Source organism: Phacochoerus africanus, chromosome 6 (genome assembly GCF_016906955.1).
Source record: "Phacochoerus africanus isolate WHEZ1 chromosome 6, ROS_Pafr_v1, whole genome shotgun sequence".
NCBI lineage: Eukaryota > Metazoa > Chordata > Mammalia > Artiodactyla > Suidae > Phacochoerus > Phacochoerus africanus.
The window spans coordinates 85,275,541-85,291,136 of NC_062549.1; the positions used below are offsets into that span (position 1 = coordinate 85,275,541).

At 43.2% G+C, this 15,596-nt stretch overlaps 1 protein-coding gene across 1 annotated transcript in view; it reads left to right on the forward strand.

Annotated features, from left to right (window-relative positions):
* Positions 1-1,388: 1,388 nt before the first annotated feature.
* The window catches only part of ALDH9A1 (aldehyde dehydrogenase 9 family member A1), a 28,036-nt gene continuing 13,828 nt past the window's right edge, over positions 1,389-15,596 (forward strand). The window contains exons 1-6 of the mRNA XM_047784025.1: positions 1,389-1,605; positions 3,602-3,747; positions 10,471-10,600; positions 11,314-11,448; positions 12,863-13,059; positions 13,729-13,869. Coding sequence (XP_047639981.1) covers positions 1,437-1,605; positions 3,602-3,747; positions 10,471-10,600; positions 11,314-11,448; positions 12,863-13,059; positions 13,729-13,869 — 918 coding nt within the window. The 5' untranslated portion in view covers positions 1,389-1,436. The remainder of the gene's footprint in view (positions 1,606-3,601; positions 3,748-10,470; positions 10,601-11,313; positions 11,449-12,862; positions 13,060-13,728; positions 13,870-15,596) is intronic.

Below are 15,596 nucleotides of genomic sequence, written 5' to 3' on the forward strand. Positions count from 1 at the left end.
ATTGGCATAGGGTTCTGGAAAAGCTGACCAGTGTCATTTATTTCTATTTTAAACCTGAAAATCACCCTCCCTAATATCATGGAAATAAAAGGAAAAGAAAAGAACATTGAGAAAGACTGCAGCCCCTAGGAGAGAAACATGCCTGCAGGAAATCATGAAATGTAAAAATGGCCAATTAATTTCTGTTCATGAAGTCTTTGCAGCATATGCATGGGAGTGCAGTCTGATGAAAGAACAGGATTGCTTTTGTGTAAGCTCCCTTAGCTGACACGACCTTGGGAGTCCCTCCAAGTGGCTGTACAGAGTGCCTTTTTTCCTCATACCTTCTCATGAGGCCTTTGGTTTGTGCTATTTGTCATTGATAGCATTCACACAGCTCTTTTAGAATTTAAAAAGCAGTTTCACACGGCAATATTGTATGTTTCTTTGACAGTCCTTCCCTAGGTCTTTACCATAACTTTTTTTAAAAAAAGACTTAGGAGTTCCCATACAGGCTCAGCCTAAATGAATCTGACTAAGAACCTTGAGGTTGTGGGTTCATCCCTGACCTCGCTCAGTGGGTTAAGGATCCGGTGTTGCCGTGAGCTGTGGTGTGGTTTGCAGATGCGACTGGGATCTGATGTTGCTGTGGCTCTGGCGTAGGCCAGCAGGAACAGCTCCGTTTAGACCCCTAGCCTGGGAACTTCCATATGCCGTGGGTGCTGCCCTCAAAAAGGCAAAAGACAAAACAACAACAAAAAAGACAATATTAAGTAATTTTAATATATTCATAAGGAGCCTTAGAGCAATGCTTAGCAAATAATAAGTGCTCAGATCATTTATTGAACATCATGTACATTCCAGGCAGGGAACCTGAATGAGTGCTTCGTTTGCATTTTCACAATAACTTTTAAAAAGTCCTATTATATACATAAAGAAATGGCGGCTTAAGAGTGAAGTAACCAAAGTTAAAATTCCTAGCACGCCAATTCTTCATTTTCTTTAGTCGAAAGGATCAGGAGTAGGATCTTAAGGATGAGTACATGCAGTGACGTACCAAAAAACTCTGGTTCCAAATACTGATCTGGAAGAAGAAAGTGAAAATGAGCGAGGGAGAGAAAGCGCGCGTGCGTCTGTGCACGTGTCAGTGGGCGTAAGACTCTGGTTGTCACCCATCCTTTCGGCTGTGCGAGGACCGGACCTGCACCACGGAGGAGCCCCAAATGAAGGTCCCCAAAAGCCTCCCAAACTCCGCCCTGGAAGGTCGGGCTCTTGCCAGGAGACCGGCTAACTCTAGTCCTAGCCCTGCCACGCCCCTCAGCCCCCTCCGCAAACTCTGCCCTCGAGCGGCCTGCCCCTCCCACGGCCCCGCCCCTAGCCCCTTCCGTCTCTCGGTCCCGCCCCCAAAGCCTCGCCCCTCCCCTCGGCCCCTCTACTGGTGCCCGCGCCTCCCTCGCATGTTTCTCCGAGCTGGTCTAGCCGTTCTCTCTCCGCTTCTCCGCACTCCGGTCGCCGCGATGAGCACTGGCACCTTCATCGTGTCACAGCCACTTAATTACCGCGGCGGGGCCCGCGTGGATCCGGTGGACGCCTCCGGCACCGAGAAGGCGTTCGAGCCGGCAACCGGTAACTGGACGGAGACCAGGCTGCCAGGGCCTGGGTAGCCCGGCTGTAGACGCCATGCGGGCTGGGTTAGGGGCAGGGTCGGGTGGGGTTGACGCTCCCCCGCCTGAGGGGTGCACCTGTTCTAGGCCCTGAACCTTCATTCGGTGCATTCAGCAAACGTTTATTGACCACAGACACTTGACGGTGTAGAGTATAAAGTTGTATGTGTGTGCCTGCAGCTAACGCTGCTTGCAAAACACGAGTGCATCTGCACCCGGACAGGAAGGGAGTCTAGGAAACTGGAAGAGCTGGTGAGTTGCGCGGCGGGGTCATGGGTAATTTTACAACGGCCTGAACAGAGAGCCCACAAAGGTGCGTGAGGTGGTGTCTTTGTTAATTATTACACTTTAAAGCTGGGACTGCAGTTCTGTCTTCCACGGTGCCGGTAGTAGAGGAGTTCTAGAAGGACGGGGGTGAAAAGAAACGCTTGTGCCAAAATGGAGGTGCTCGCACAGATGATTCTAATGAGCATGACTGAGGACTTTGTTGCCGTCTCCTAGTGTTAAAACGTTTCTGAACATAAATCGGAACTGAGAAGAGGGGACGAAATCTTGCTTCTATCCAGTGTTTAATGTGTGCCAAGCACTGTGCCAGGCCTCAGATCACAAAGCAAATGAGAGGTTTTGTTTTGTGTTTGTTTTGCTGGGTTTTATGGAATATTTATGGGGAGAGAAATGTAAATGTTTGCGAAAACCGGAATGGCATGTAGCCAGAGAGATTTAAAACTGGATTGCAAAGGCCTGGGGAATTTAGGTTTGACCAGTTACACTAAAGGGCAGAGCGCTGACTTGTCAGCAGGAAGGGGTCGCAGACATCATCAGGGTCTCCTTTAGGTAGGAGGAAACCGCCTCTTGACCCCCACCTCCATGTTGATGCAAAAGAAAGAACAATTGCTCTTTATATTAATCCCCTACAGTTGTGTGAGATCCTTAGCCACTGCCGTTACCAATTGGCTATTCAAATTTGTAACAAATTGCAGGTTTGTCAGATCTCTGGGAAAAAGCAGAGTTCTAGGTTTTCTTGTGGGAGGGGAAAAGAAACTGCTGACTTGACGTCTTAGGGAATTCTTTTTGGTACAGTCAGTCACAACCCTTGGGATTTGGGTCTAGAAAAACTGATCATTTCATATTTTGCCCCAAATCGGGATAGGGAATACAATTGAAATAAGAAGAGACCTTTTTTCCCCTGTATTTAAGAAGAGTTTTCTTCTGTTAGGAATATCTTTTCTTGATATTCTGTTTATTAACCATATTTGTCAAGTGTCAGTAGTAGTATATCACTTGTATAGAACATAAACCAGTGATTTAAAATCAGGGTTTGGAGTTCCCATCGTGGCTCAGTGGTAACAAACCTGACTAGTATCCAAAAGGACACCAGTTCAATTCCTGGCCTCTCTCAGTGGGTTAAGGATCCAGTGTTGCTGTGAGCTGTGGTGTTGGTGGCAGATGTGGCTGTGGCCTAGGCTGGCAGCTACAGCTCTGATTTGACCCCTAGCTTGGGAACTTCCATATGCTGAGGGTGCGGCCCTAAAAATACCAAAAAAAAAAAAAAAAAATCAGCGTTCATGACCCAGGAGACTGAGTACAGTTTTGCTTTTGCAAGCCCTCTCAGATTCCCAAACATTGCTAAGCAGTGTTGCAAAATATTTGAAAGGAAGTTAATGTAAGTAAACCCAAGTGTAAAATAGAGCAGGGCGGGGGTTCTTACTCCAAAGTTCATGGTGTACTAGGCAAGGAACAAGATCTCTGTAATTCTGTGAAGTCTGCAACTTTTGTTAGGCGCTTAAAAGGCTTAGTGACCCTTAAATAAGAGTTAAGAACTACTGGTATAGGTTGTCACTAAATCAAACTATATTTAAAAACAAGGGGATCATTAAAAGGAAAATTGGATACACCGTATTTTATTTAAAATGTGTGGTCACAATTTGCGATGACACTAACTTTCCATGTACTTATAGGTCGAGTGATAGCTACTTTCACATGTTCAGGAGAAAAGGAAGTAAATTTGGCTGTTCAAGATGCAAAGGCTGCCTTTAAAATATGGAGCCAGAAATCTGGCATGGAGCGTTGCCGAATTCTTTTGGAGGCTGCCAGGATAATAAGGGTATGTTTTGATTTACTCTCTTCCAGAAAAGCCCTCTTGAATTGCTCTTTGAGTTCCTTGTGATGATTTGCAGTTAGACTTTGATGCACTATGACCTTTTAATGAAATTGAGAAACATTTTCACATGCTCACTTTGGTGGGTACAACAAGCTTTCATTCGGTGATTAACTAATGACTCGTAGCTCCTTGTGAGGTCTCCCCTGGCAGGTTTTCTTTGCCTTTTTTTGCTGTGGGCTCCTCTAGGCATATTGAGCTCCCAGACAGGGATCAGATCCCAGCCTCGGTTGTAACCTAAACTGCAGTTGTGGCAACACCAGATTCTTAACCCACAGTGCTGCACCGTGCTGCCATCCTGTTTCACCACAGCAGGAGCTCTTGTTCCTTCTTCTTTTTTTTTTTGTCTTTTTCTAGGGCCGCACCTGAGGCATGTGGAGGCTCCCTAGGCCAGGGGTCTAATCGGAGCTGTAGCCACTGGCTTAAGCCACAGATCCGAGCCGGGTCTTCGACCTACACCACAGCTCATGGCAACGCCAGATCCTTAACCCACTGAGCGAGGCTAGGGCTCAAACGCACAACCTCAAGATTCCTAGTCGGATTCATTAACCACTGAACCACGACGGGAACTCCTCCTTTTCCTTCTTTTTTGGAGTGCCTTTTGTCTCCTTTTCATTTTGACTGTGTGTACTTGCTTCCTTTTTACTTTTTCCTCTTGATGACTCTTAAGCTCATTTTTCTTTCTCAGGCTTATTTTCTGCCACAAATTGCCTGGAAGATTTCCTAGATTCATTGATGTTCCCCTCTTAAGAAACAAAGTTAAGCTTTGTTAAGTTTTTTAAGTTTTAAAAAAGTAAAAGTACCAGACTGTCATTACAGAAAATTAGAAAATTCCGCGGATATACACCAAAATATAAATCAAGAAGATCTCTCAGTGGTAGGAGTGTTGCAAAATTGATGGGAAGTTAATGTTAGTAAACTCAACTGTAAAATAGAGATGGGCAGGGGTTTCTACCCTGAAGTTCATGGTATACTAAGCAAGGAACACAATCCCTCATCAGTAATGTTACTCAGAAGCTGAGGGTCTGGGAGTTACCACACTTGCAAGGTTATGTATGTATTCTGATGAGAGACATGAAGCTTTCTGGATTACGGAAAGAGATTTTATTACAGCAAAATCCAGCAGCCAGAGCAATGCTTCAGCATCAATTTTCAAGCCCCAGCCCCCACAGGGTGCTGCAGAGAGAGCCACATGTTTTCTGGTTACATGGTTACATACGGTGGGTTGCACCAGAGGAGAGGAACCTGAAAGTGGTAAGATTCAGTTTGTTTAGGGGCTGCAGGCACATCTGCCCATTCTCTCCTCAGGAGAGAGAGAGGTTACTCATTAAGCAGCTCTCCAGAGTTAAGGGGAAAGCGTCCCTAGGTTTATTACTCTGGAAGGTAAGCAGATCACTCTAGGAACAGGAAATGAGAGACTATAAATCTATAAGCTCCATATCTCTCCAGAGAGACCTCTTTCTTTCTTTCTTTCTTTTTTTTTTTTTTGTCTTTTTGCTATTTCTTTGGGCTGCTCTTGCGGCATACGGAGGTTCCCAGGCTAGGGGTCCAATTGGAGCTGTAGCCACTGGCCTGCGCCAGAGCCACAGCAACGCAGGATCCGAGCCGAGTCTGCAACCTACACCACAGGCTCAGGGCAACGCCGGATCCTTAACCCACTGAGCAAGGGCAGGGATCGAACCCGCAACCTCATGGTTCCTAGCCGGATTCGTTAACCACTGCGCCACGACAGGAACTCCCCTCTTTCTTTTTTTTTTTAATGGCCCCAGCTGTGGCATATAGACATTCTCGGGCTAGGGGCCAAGTCAGAGCTGCAGCTGCAGCCATCTTGCCAGATGTGAGCCGCATCTGTGACCATGCCACAGCTTGCTGCTGGATCCTAAACCCACTGAGCGAGGCCAGGGATCGAACCCTCATCCTGGTGGACACTGTCGGGTTCTTAACTTGCTGAGTCACAATGGAAACTCCGAGACCTCTATCTTTAGGGAGACAGTATCTTTGCCTTCCAAGGCCTTTGCTTTGCAATCAGGGTCCTTTGCTCAGAAAGCCTGGGCCATGCAGTAATGTCAAAATACTCATGGAAAATTTTCTCCCAACAAAGTATTTTCCTCTATTAAAATTTTATTTTTAATTTGGTAGAACAAAAGTGGTAACTCAAAGCTATAATTTTTTATTCTCAGTTGTCATTCATTTTTTTCCTTAGGCGTGAGCATTTAGGATTGTCATGTCTTCTTAGGAATTGACTCCTTATGGAGTTCCCGTCGTGGGGCAAGTGGTTAACAAATCTGACTAGGAACCATGAGGTTGAGGGTTCGATCCCTGCCCTTGCTCAGTGGGTTAAGGTCTGGTGTTGCCGTGAGCTGTGGTGTGGGTTGCAGACTCGGCTCCAATCCTGCGTTGCTGTGGCTCTGGCAGCTCTGATTAGACCTCTAGCCTGAGAACCTCCATATGCCACGGGAGCGGCCCAAGAAAGGGCAAAAAGACAGAAAAAAAAAAAAAAGAATTGGCTCCTTTATCATTATAAAATAACTTGTTTTCCTTTATCTTGAATAGTATCTAATATTATTTTGTTCTGAAATCAACTCTGTCTGCTATTTTGTTTTTCTTTCAACTTCCCATTCCATTCCTTTAATATTTATGTATTATTTTATCAGTCAAAAATATACTACAGCTTTTCTGTAAAGCTCTTGTCTGACAGTCATTCCCTGGATCTGCTTTTACCCAAAGGTGTTCCACAACTGAACAAATCCCATCCTCTGATTACAACCTACAGCCATAACTCTCAATTGCTTCCTTTTTTTTTTTTGGCTGTGCCCGTGGTATGCGGAAGTTCCCGGATCAGGGGTTGAACCCATGCCACAGCAATGACAATGCCAGATCCTTAATCTACTGAGCCACCAGGGAACTCCCCTCAATTGTTTCTTTTAGTGATTTTTCTGGTTGATCATGATCTGCAGTTCTTTTCCTTTTCCTTTTTTTTTTTGTCTTTTAGGCCCCCCCACCGAGGCATACGGAGGTTCCCGGGCTAGGGGTTGAATCGGAGCTGTAGTCACAGCCACAGCAACACGGGATCTGAGCCGTGTCTGCGATCTACACCACAGCTCACAGCAACACCAGATCCTTAACCCACTGATCGAGGCCAGGGATTGAACCCACGTCCTCATGGATGCTAGTTGGGTTCATTAACTGCTGAGCCATGACGAGAACTCCCCATTTTTTTTTTTAACTAAGCATAATTATCTTTTTAAAAGAATTTTAAAATAAGTTAAAATATATATGTATTTTTTTAGGGCCGCACCCATGGCATATGGAAGTCCTCAGGCTAGGGGTCGAATTGAAGTTATGTCACAGCCACAGTCATGCCAGATCTGAGCTGTGTCTGCAACCTACACCCCAGCTCACGGCAACGCCAGATGTTTAACCCCCTGAGCGGGGCCAGGGATCAAACACTCATCCTTATGGATGCTAGTCACAAGGGGAATGCCCCTAAGTTAAAAATATTTTATGTTTACCCACATTTTTGCCATTTCTAGTGCTCTTCATTTCTTTGTGTAGACCCAAATTTCTGTTTTTTTTTTTTTTTTCCTCTGCTTGAAGAAATTTCTCTAGGATTTTTAATATTTTTTTATTTTTTATTTTTATTTTTTTGTCTTTTTGCCTTTTCTAGGGCCACTCTCATGGTATATGGAGGTTCCCAGGCTAGGGGTCGAATCGGAGCTGCAGCCGCCGGCTTACGCCACAGCCACAGCAACGTGGGCTCCGAGCCTCATCTGCAACCTACACCACAGCTCACGGCAACGCAGGATCCTTAACCCACTGAGCAAGGCCAGGGATCAAACCCGCAACCTCATGGCTTCTAGTCGGATTCGTTAACCGCTGTGCCACGACGGGAACTCCACTAGCATTTTTTATAGTGCAGGTTTGTTGGTAATATTCTTTCATCTTTTGTAGGTCTGAAGAAATATTTATTTTGCTTTCATTGTTGAAAGAATTCTGTGCAAATAGTTCTAGGTTGTCAGTTTTTTCTTTTAGTAATTTAAAGATGTTGCAACCACTGTCTTCTGGCTCGTGTTGTTTCAGAAGAGAAATCTCCTGTCATTCTTATTTTTCTTCCTCCGTAAATAATGTGTTTTTTCCCCTCTGTCTGCTTTTAAGACTTTTCTTCCTATCACTAGTTTTAAGCAGTTTTATCTTTTGATGTATTTTTCTTTATATTTCTTTTGCTTGCAGCATATTGATCTTGAATTTGTAAATTTATAATGTAGTTAAATTTGGGAAAATTTTGGCTATTATTTCTTCAGATATTTTTATCTCCCCTTTCTTCTATCTTCTCTTTTTCAGAGCCTCCAATTACGTATATGTCAGCCTCCTTGAAACTATTCCACAGCTCACTGAGGCCCTGTTCATTTTATCCCCCAGTTTTTTTCCCCTGTGTGTTTTATTTTGACTATTACCATTGTTAATGCCTCAATCTCACCACTTTTTCTTATGTAGTGTCTAATCTACTATTTATCCCATCCAGTGTATTTTTCATCTCTAGAAGTTTAACTTGAACTTTAAAATCTTTTTTTTTTTATGTTCCATGTTGCTCCTTAATATGCTCTTGTTTTTCTCTGTCTTTTTCAACACATGAAATATAGTTATGATAACATTTAGTATCCCTGTCTACTAACTCTATCATCTATCAATTCTGGATCTCTTTATCTTGCTTTTTTTTTTTTTGGTTTTTTAAGGAGCACATCTGTGGAATGTGGAGGTTCCCAGGCTAGGGGTCAAATGGGAGCTGTAGCCGCCTAGTCAGATTTGTTTCCGATACACCATGACAGGAATTCCCTGTTTTTTAGTCTTATGTTCCATTCTCACTTTGACTCTTGATGCTTTTTACCAGATTACAAAGTTGTTTTTTTTTGCTTTGTTTTGTTTTTGTCTTTTAGGGCCGCACCCACAGCCTATGGAAGTTCCCAGACTAGGGGTCTAATTGGAGTTGGAGCTGCAGCTGCCAGCCTACACCACAGCTACAGCAACAGAGGATCTGAGCCTCTCTGCAAGCTATAGCACAGCTCGTGGCAATGCCAGATCCTTAACCCATTGAGTGAGGCCAGGGATCAAATCTGAGTCCTCAAGGATACAAGTCAGGTTTGTTACCACTGAGCCATGACAGGAACTCCATTTTAATGGTAAGTCCTAATCTTTTCTTAGTTGCAGTCTCCTTATGAAAGTAGTTGTCATAAGGAGTTGCTGCTGTGGCAGGAGTTTGATCCCTGGCCTGAGAACGTCTGCATGCCACAGGTGTGGCCAAAAAGTAAGATAAAATAGAAGGCAATTTAATTTAGACCATGTCTGAATATGAACAGATTGTTCTTTCAAATTGTCCTTTCCAGATTATTTTGAAGGAACATGTACATTTAATAATTGCAAAATTTATTTAGAAGTTACTAGTTTCCTTTTTAAGTGAGCTCCTTTAGACAGAGACTGGGTCTATCCTTTTTTCTTAGTAACGAATGTGGAATAAATGAATCAAAGCACTTTATACCTCTGGGCTTTGTATAAGTAGAATATGCCTAAATATCATTATCAAACTGTCCTTTCCTGTATTTCATACTGGTTTTCATGTTTCTCCTTCTGTCATTTCGAGATTTGGACTGTGGATAAATGCTTATATTAATTTCTGTTGCCATTTCACTTTGCTTCTGGTTAGCCTTATCTGTTTTAGTGAGAGAATGCTCCTTGTCAGTTGTTTGATTCAGCTTTTATGTATGTTCAGATTTTGACCCTATTGTTTATTTTAAATTGGACCCATAATAGCAAATATCTATTTCTCACATATTCAATTTTTCATCTTCTTTGGGGAAAAAAGGCATTATTCAGTGCTTTTTTTTCCAGATCTAATTTCCCAAACCTTTTTGTCCATCCCTGGACCATCTTGAGTGCCCCTGAGTTGTGTAAACTACAACTAGAAACAGTATTTGGAAAGAGACTAATGAGTACTGAGCATTCAAAGATAATTACCTTATAATTTTAACATGCTGCATTTCTTTGGGTGAATTAAAGCCATGGGTTTGTATAACCTCTTAAAGGTCAATTGTGTGTTTGGTTATTTTGTGTCATTTTTCTAGGGACTAGAAACACATGTACCTATATCTATACATATTAATATAGGTATACACATATATTTCTCAAAACACGCCTTTTCTGGAGTTCCCGTTGTGGCTCAGCGGTAATGAACCCAACTAGGATCCATGAGGATGCAGGTTTGATCCTTGGCTTCGTTCAGTGGGTTAAAGATCCAGCGTTGCTGTGAGCTGTGGTGTAGGTTGCATCCCATGTTGCTGTGGCTGTGGTGTGGTCTGGCAGCTACAGTTCTGATTTGACCTCTATCCTGGGAAATTCCCTAAAAAAAAACAAAAACCAAAAAAACCCCATGCCTTTTCTAAGTGAGGTATTGCTCTTATATCTGTGACAGTTACTTGAGGCAGAGAACAAAGCTGCTGCTTAGAAATAAGCTTTTATTTCTCTTCCAAATATCACACTGCCATTCCTTTTTTTTTTCACTGAAAGTGCAAGCTGTTTTAATTTTTTAAGATTGGGCAATGTATTCTGTTTTGAATGTTGACTATATTGAGGTATATGGTAATAGGTCTTAAATCTGGTTTTCTCTTTCACCCAAAGGAACGGAAGGACGAGATCGCCACCGTGGAGACCATCAACAATGGCAAGTCCATCTTTGAGGCCCGATTGGACATTGACACTTCCTGGCAGTGTCTGGAGTACTATGCAGGCTTGGCGGGATCCATGGCTGGTAAGTCCTTCTATGACCAGATGACAAGAAGACAGAAGAACAGAGTTGGGATTAAGGCAGACCTAAGGTTAAAATCATGGGTTCATCACTCTACTTGGATGACCCTGGGAGTTTGTTTATCTCTCTTTATGTAAATGGAAATGATAATCCCTATCTTCTTGGTTATTATGAAAATTAAATGAGATGTTGTATATAACGCACCTAGCCTTGTACCTGAGCTGTAGTCCAAGTTGTTGAAAAACCAGTTCTTGCAAGAATCAGGGAGTATATTCATACTTACTAATTTTATGTACTTGGTAAGGAATTTTCTTTGGCCATATAGGAAGTTTATACCAGTTCATGTTGGATGGTCTACTAGGGCCCAGGAGGGCTGTGGGGAGCCTGAAGTCTGAGGTTTCAGGGTCCTCAGACCCTTCAGCCTCTGTCTTTCCCCCATTTCTGTTAATTTCAAGTAAGTTACCTAGTGGATGCTTGGTGAATTTTTAGAGAATTACATCAAGTTGAATGGACATGGGTTTGGAGGATAGAAGGGATTCTTTGTGTGGAGAGAACATGCAGAAGCAGTGTCAGAATGACTAGAATGAACAGAAGAACGGAGATGGAGTGAGCTCAGTGTGCTGGGGGCAGCGAGGGGGCCCATCTGACAGGAGTCCAGGTGCTGGTGGAGTCTTGGGATAGGCAGCACTGCACTCTACTCTCTTCTGTCCCCTTAGGAGAGCACATTCAGCTCCCTGGCGGATCCTTTGGTTACACCAGAAGAGAGCCACTGGGGGTGTGTGTGGGAATCGGAGCGTGGAACTACCCCTTTCAGATCGCCTGCTGGAAGTCGGCTCCAGCGCTGGCCTGTGGTAAGAATGAATACGTCTCCACCTGGGCACCTCTTCTTCTCTGAGGGCACGGTTTCCTCCTGTCTGCCCCTGGGAAGTTTGTAGGTTAGACACACAGCTCATGTCTACAGTATTCCCATTTTTGTTTATCTAATTTGTTTTTGGGGTTTTTTGGGTTTTTTTTTTTTTTTTTTTGCTTTTTAGGGCCACACTCGTGGCATATGGAAGTTCCCAGGCTAGGGGTCCAATCAGAGCTATAGCTGCTGGCCTACGCCACAGCAACTCGGAATCTAAGTTGTGTCTGCAACCTACACTATAGCTCACGGCAGCTCTAGATCTGTGACCCATGGAACGAGGCCAGGGATTGAACCCACATCCTCATTAATACCAGTCAGGTTCGTTTCCGCTGAGCCACAACAGGAACTCCAATTTGTTTTTGTTTATAGAAGAAAGAAAGTTAATTTTGGTCTTGGAGATCTTATTTATTTATTTATGTTTTACTGTCGAATATACTAGCTTTGTGCTACTGGTAGGTTTTCTTCTTCTCTGGATAAGGATTGTGGACCTGAATTTCTGTGTAGGGGGTAGCACTTAGGAGTTTGACTTCATTTAGGAAGCAGAAGGCAAACCTCCTTCATTTGTGTCTTAAGAGAAATGATAAAGTTTCCCTCAGAAAAGCTTCGGCTGATTGACAGAAAGTTTTCTCATGCTATCTGTGGGAAAAGAATCCTGTATCTTAGGAGAAAACTCTCAGATTAAAAAAGCTTTGCTATTCACACATTGTATTGAAATGCAGCTTTTTTTCTTTTCTCTTCATATTCGTCTTCCTGCATATTCCTATGTGATAGAGAAATAAAATTAAGTTACTAGCTTTGGGGCCTCTCATCAAATTAAGCTTTCTGGTCTTCAGTTTCACCTTTTATAAAATGGGACTAATCATGCTTACTTCACACTGCTGTTGCAAATGTTAAATGAGATTAATACATGTAAAACGGTCCAGATCTGCAAGTATAAGGTACCCATGGTTGAGACTGTGCAAGTATGTAGTTTGGAGTCTGTTTAATGAGAGAAACCAAAGTGGAAAGAACAGGATGTTTACTTAATAATAGCATCTTTGGCCGAGCATTTGGTGGGGAATAGAGTTGTTGCTTTGTTCTCTGGTCCTATCCTCAGAGGATTCCCAGTCTTAAGAAATCTTTCTGAAGTTCCCATCCTAGCTCAGTGGTTAGCGAAGCTGACTAGCATCCATGAGGATGCGGATTTGACCCCTGGCCTCACTCAGGGGGTTAAGGATCTGGTGTCACTGTGAGCTGTGGTGTAGGTTGCAGACGCAGCCGAGGGTGCGGCCCTAAAAAATAAAAATAAAAAATAAATTAAAAAAAAAGAGAAAGAATGACCAAACAGATCTCCCTGTGTTTGTGTTTTGGTGATGCAGGTAATGCCATGATCTTTAAACCTTCTCCCTTCACGCCTGTGTCCGCCTTGCTGCTGGCCGAAATCTATACTGAGGCTGGCGCTCCTCCTGGGCTCTTCAACGTGGTGCAGGGAGGGGCCGCCACAGGCCAGCTTCTGTGTCAGCATCGTGATGTGGCCAAAATCTCCTTCACTGGAAGTGTGCCCACCGGCTCAAAGGTGAAGATAAACCTGTGTAGGTGAACACAGGTGGCATCTCGATGTGGCCGTGTCAGGCCTCCCCAGGGTGTATGCTGGAGGCTCATCCTCTCATTTTACCTAGCTTGTATTGGGAGGGAGACTCTAGGTGTTCCTGGGCAAGGCTCTCAAATGTGCTTTAAAGTGTGAGGGGGTGAAGGGGGCACCCTTGGGGTGATGACAGCAGCCCAATGGGGATGGGAGTCGTCATCTCCTGCCTGTGTCTGAGAGGGGAGGCCCTGGGCTGCCACTTATGCCATTTGGTGACTTTCCTCATCTATAGCAGCCAACCTCCTAAGGAAGAGTATTTTTTCAGGTTATTTCACTTTCATTGTTTTGACCTTAATTTGTGCTCTGGGCTCTGTCAGCCTTGAATACATAATAGTAATATAAAAGAGTTTTTGCCCATGACAATGAGGTAAATTGTCAGTGTTTTTTAAATGAACTCCCTCTTCAGAATATCAGGTGCAATTCTGTGGGTTCTCGTCAGTGTTCTGGAAAAGAATATTTCAAGTAAACGACAAAATACGTTGAGAAGAGCAAGGCTGCAGGCCAAGTTCAAGGTGACTTTGGAGGGTCAGGGTTTAGTTAACATCTTGTACAATCTCAATTGTGTTAAACTTCTGAATGCTTTTGTTCTTCTTCTGGAAGATCATGGAGATGTCAGCTAAAGGAATCAAACCTGTGACTTTGGAACTTGGAGGCAAATCTCCACTGATCATCTTCTCAGATTGTGACATGGGGAATGCGGTGAAGGGGGCGCTGATGGCCAACTTCCTCACGCAAGGCGAGGTGTGTACCTGACCTGGAAAAGGTTTGAAAGGAATCTCCATCATTTCATCTCACAGCATGTCTTAAGGCTTGTTATTTTGAAATAATTTCAGACTTACAGAAAAGTTGCACAAATAGTACGAAGAATTTGCATGTACCTTAGAATGAGGCTCCTCAAATGTTAACATTTTATCTCATTAACTTTACTGTTCCTTTTGTTTGTCTGCACATACATATGCATATTATTTTTTTCTGAACTGTTTGAAAGTTACAGACAGGAGATCCCTGACCTCCACCAGTGTATATCCTAAAAACAAGTGCATTCTCTTAAATAAGCACAACATATCTAGGTAAATTCAATAATAATAACTTGATATTAATGTAGTACTATTATTCAACCTATAGCCTTTATTTAGATCTCACCATCTGTTTGACTAATGTCCTTTTAGCAAAAGAAGACTTTTTTTTTTAAACTGGTCCAAGATCTAATCCAGGATGATGCATTACATGTAGTTGTCCTGTCTCCTCAAACTCATTTAATCTGGAACAGTTCTAAAGTCATTCTTATCTTCCAGGACCTTGGTATTTTTGAAGAATACAGGCCATGTATTTTGTGGAGTGTCCCTCATTTGGGGTCTCTCTAGTTTTTTGAAAAAATTAGATTCGGGAGTTCCCATCGTGGCGCAGTGGTTAATGAATCCGACTAGGAACCATGAGGTTTCGGGTTTGATCCCTGCCCTTGCTCAGTGGGTTAACGATCCGGCGTTGCCGTGAGCTGTGGTGTAGGTTGCAGACATGGCTCGGATCCTGAGTTGCTGTGGCTGTGGCGTAAGCTGGCAGCTATAGCTCTGATTCGACCCCTAGCCTGGGAACCTCCATATGCTGTGAGAGTGGCCCAAGAAATAGCAAAAAGACAAAAAAAAAAATTAGATTCAGGTTGTGCATTTTTGGCAAAACAAATACTACGAAAATGATGTTTTATATTTTCCAGTGGTGGTGTTGACTTTGATCACTTGCTTAAGGTGGGGCTTTACTGTAAAGTTACTTTTTTTTTCCTCTGTGGTTAATAAGTCTCTTACAGGAGGGAAGGTGAAACTATCTTGTTCCTTATTAAACTTTGACCTAAGTTTTAGTACTCATAAATGGTGTTTGCTGGAAACATTTTTTCCTAGTGGTCACCAAATGGTGATTTTATGCTTCCATTATTCCTTCTACATTTGGTTACTATCTATTGTAAGAAAGGACTTTCCCTTCTCTCTTTCTCTTTTTTTTTTTTTTAATTCCTTTACTTCTATCAGCATGGACCCATGGATTCTTATCTCCTTCTGTGGGTTATAATCCATTACTATGATTCTTTTTTTTTTTTTTTCTGTCTTTTTTTTAAGGCCACACCTGTGGCATATGGAGGTTTCCAGACTAGGGATCAAATTGGAGCTGCAGCCACTGGCCTACACCACAGCCACAGCAACAGTGTTGGATCTGAGCCTCTCCTGTGACCTATACCACAGCTCATGGCAATGCCAGATCCTTAACCCACTGATCGAAGCCAGGGATCGAACCTGCATCCTCATGGATACTAGTCAGGTTCGTTCACCACTAAGCCACATGGGAACTCCCCTTACTATGATTCTTGATTTTGATGCTCAAATAATTGCAGATTCTGTTAACGGGAGTCTCTTTTTGTGACATTTTGATATGTTCATTATTCTCTGAGCACTTCTTTATTTCCTGGCACAGCAAGGAGCTCT